General features: G+C 66.2%; 1 protein-coding gene across 1 annotated transcript; it reads right to left on the bottom strand.

The window, feature by feature from the left end:
• Nucleotides 1-194: 194 nt before the first annotated feature.
• On the bottom strand, nt 195-1613 carry H696_04529 (50S ribosomal protein L21e). Its single transcript, XM_009498409.1, has 3 exons — nt 1584-1613; nt 1134-1425; nt 195-683 (listed from the first exon to the last, which is right to left on the bottom strand). Exons 2-3 carry the CDS (start codon nt 1422-1424, stop codon nt 492-494), a joined length of 483 nt encoding a protein of 160 aa, XP_009496684.1. The 5' UTR covers nt 1425; nt 1584-1613; the 3' UTR covers nt 195-491.
• Between the last annotated feature and the right edge of the window lie 1149 nt (nt 1614-2762).

Raw genomic sequence — 2762 nt, 5'->3', positions numbered from 1 at the left:
CCCCCCCCCCCCGCGCTTGCACCCTGGCTCCAGAATCACAGAAAACCAGCCGGCACGCGGAACGCCGCCCGCGGTCACATATCATCAGAGCACGCCCACAGGGCCGCCAGCCCTTGGTGAGGGTCTCCTGCTTTTCTCGCCGCAAGGAAAAAGACACACGCGCACACATACACACGGGCGAGAAGGGGACAAAATCTAGGCTTGTGGATGTATTGGAAACCGAGGAGCACGTGGACGGCGGCGCAGAGGGCCACCACCAGGAGCATCGACCGCGAGGGGATGCGCAGAGGTGTGGCTGCATCGCAGGACCCAGTTGAGGAGCCCGGACACACCAACAAGGACGGGCATCGGGGAGAACGCAGCAGCCCGGGGGGTGGCGCGAGACGTGGCGCACAGGGGGGGGCCCAGCAAGGCCCAGCGCGCCAGCACACGGGCACACCCCCGCGGCAGGCATGCACCCCTCCTCGTCAGAAGCGGCTGATGATGGCCACTTAGATGAGGAGCTCGTAGGGGACGGCACCGAAGGTGACGAGGTTGTCCTCGCTGACCTCGACGGTGTGGGCGGGGGTGGGACCAGCGGGCAGGCGCTTGAGCTGGATGATCTCGCCCTTGGCGCGGGCCTCAGCCTTGGCGGCCTCGTTGGCCTTGACGCGGTTGAGGAAGTCGTCGCGGCACTTGGAGTGCTATGAATGTGCCGAAGGAGGGGGGCGCGCCACAAAGGGAGGGAGGGTGGGATATACAGGGGAAGATACACGAGAGGGGAGAGTCCCAGCCACGCGACGAACGGGTGAAGGAAGAGAGACGCATACACACGCGAACGAGCGCAGGCGGTGGGCGAACAAAGGATACACGAGAAGAACAGGGGGGAAGGGGGAGACGAACGAGATCCAAAGAGAGACACGCCGGGACGGGGGAGAGAGAGAGAGAGAGAGAGGATGGCCGGATTCAAAATAGGAAAGGGAAGACCAAAACCCAGCAAGCACCAGTGCAACACAAGACCACGGCCAAATGGGGGGAGTGTGGTCAAGTGTGCAGATGGGCGAGCAGAGGTGCGTGGTGAGAATCGGGCGGACACATGGAGGGCGAGAAGGGAGGGGCCGGCCGGGGGGGGGGGATGGGGGGTGTGAACGAACCTTGACGTGCTCAACACGGACGTTGATGCGCTTGGGCATGATGCGGTTGCCGTGGCGCTTGTTGACGATGAGGCCCAGAGCGCGCTTGGTGACGTTGAAGACGACACCAGTCTTGCCGTGGTAGAACTTGTGGGGCATACCGCGGTGGATGGAGGCATCGGCAGCGACATCGACGATATCACCGACCTTGTAGACCTTCAGGTGGGTGGAGAGAGAAGGAACGCCATGCTTGCGGAACTTCTTGGCGAAGAGGTGACGAGTGCCGGAGCGGTAACCCTTGGTGCCGACCATTCTGTGTGCGCAGCCGCCGGGGCGGGGGAGGGGGGGGAGGGGGGAGGGGAAGGAGGAGAGAGGGGAGCGGGTGAGTGTGTGGCGAGCGACGGCGGCGACGAGTGCGCGCGGCGCGACGAGGGTGGAACAAAAAGAAGGAGAACCGCAGCAGGCGCGTACTTTGCGAATCAAGAAGTTTTTACAGAGAGGACAGGAGCCAAAACTGGAAAAAGACAACTTCAGAGGCCTCGCCCCGGTCTGCTCGGGACCCGACACGGGGCCTCATAACCCGCGAGGTCGCGGCCGGGGCCGGGGGCGGAAAAGAGACCGAGCCGCGAAGAGCGAGGCAACCCCCCCCCCGCCGCTCTTGCTCCCCCGCCGCGCCCCCTCCCCCGGCTGGGACGCTGGCGACACCCGCGAGACAGGCACGCGGGAGAGACCCGCCGACACACGCACATGCCCTCCACCAGCGCCCCCCAATGGCGCCCGGGGAGATACGCGACAACAGGACACTGCTGTGCCGGGTGTCACACGGAGATATTTCGGCTGTCGGTGTCCTGGCCGCCGCGATGCACAGGGCGCCCTCCGTTTCTCTCTCTCTCTCTCTCTCTCTCCTTCACCTGCTCCCTCGCACCGAGACGAGGCGCCCTCGACCAAGTCCCACCCCTGCATGCCCGGCTGGCCAAAAGCCCAGCCGGAGCGCCTCTGGTCTGCCTGCCCTTCGCAATGTGTGCGCCTCTCTCGAGGGCGGCCGAGCTTACCGCCGAGGGACTCGGAGCCGCCCATGTGCGGCCATTCTCCCCTGGGCGTAGCACAGGAACAAGGGGCACCACAGACGCGCGGCCCTTGAGACCCCCCCCCCCACAGAGGCACCCAGGCTCTGAGGTGTGTTATCCAAGCTCAAACTCTTTCCAGGGGGGTAGCTGGGCCCATGCTGCGCAGGCGGCCGGATAGGGGGTGTGCCCCTCTGGGCGCCCGCCGCCAGGGGGACAAACCCCCGCTGAGGGATCAGCCCCCGCCGCCCTGGCGGCCCGAGTGCATTGGAGTGTCAACCCTCTCGAGAAACGGGTGGCGAGAACGCAAGAGCCCAGGGCCCTACCATCACGGCTGGGAAATTGGTGCCCAGCGGCTGAGTCCCCCCCCCCCCCCCCCCCCCCCCCCCCCCCCCCCCCCCCCCCCCCCCCCCCCCCCCCCCCCCCCCGCCAGGAACAGCGTTCTCGCGCGCACCTTGAATTGGTTGCACTCGAGGCGCGAAGTTTCGGCCCAGACGTGCTCGCGAAGACGGTAGTTGAACTGCCGCATCTTCTCCTCAGGAGCCAGATGCGGGCAGTCCGGCACTGAGGGGCAGAGATTTTTGGC

This window comes from Fonticula alba (assembly GCF_000388065.1).
Source record: "Fonticula alba strain ATCC 38817 unplaced genomic scaffold supercont2.7, whole genome shotgun sequence".
In the NCBI taxonomy this organism is placed as follows: Eukaryota; order Rotosphaerida; family Fonticulaceae; genus Fonticula; species Fonticula alba.
This window is presented reverse-complemented; position numbering and strand designations above follow the sequence as displayed.

What these genes read in the sequence shown, in the direction of transcription:
- H696_04529 (XM_009498409.1), bottom strand. Translation starts at nt 1,424, where the DNA reads ATGGTCGGCACCAAGGGTTACCGCTCCGGCACTCGTCACCTCTTCGCC. An exon ending in TCCGTGTTGAGCACGTCAAG is followed by an intron (nt 684 to 1,133) that starts GTTCGTTCACAC and finishes GCACATTCATAG; the next exon opens with CACTCCAAGTGCCGCGACGA.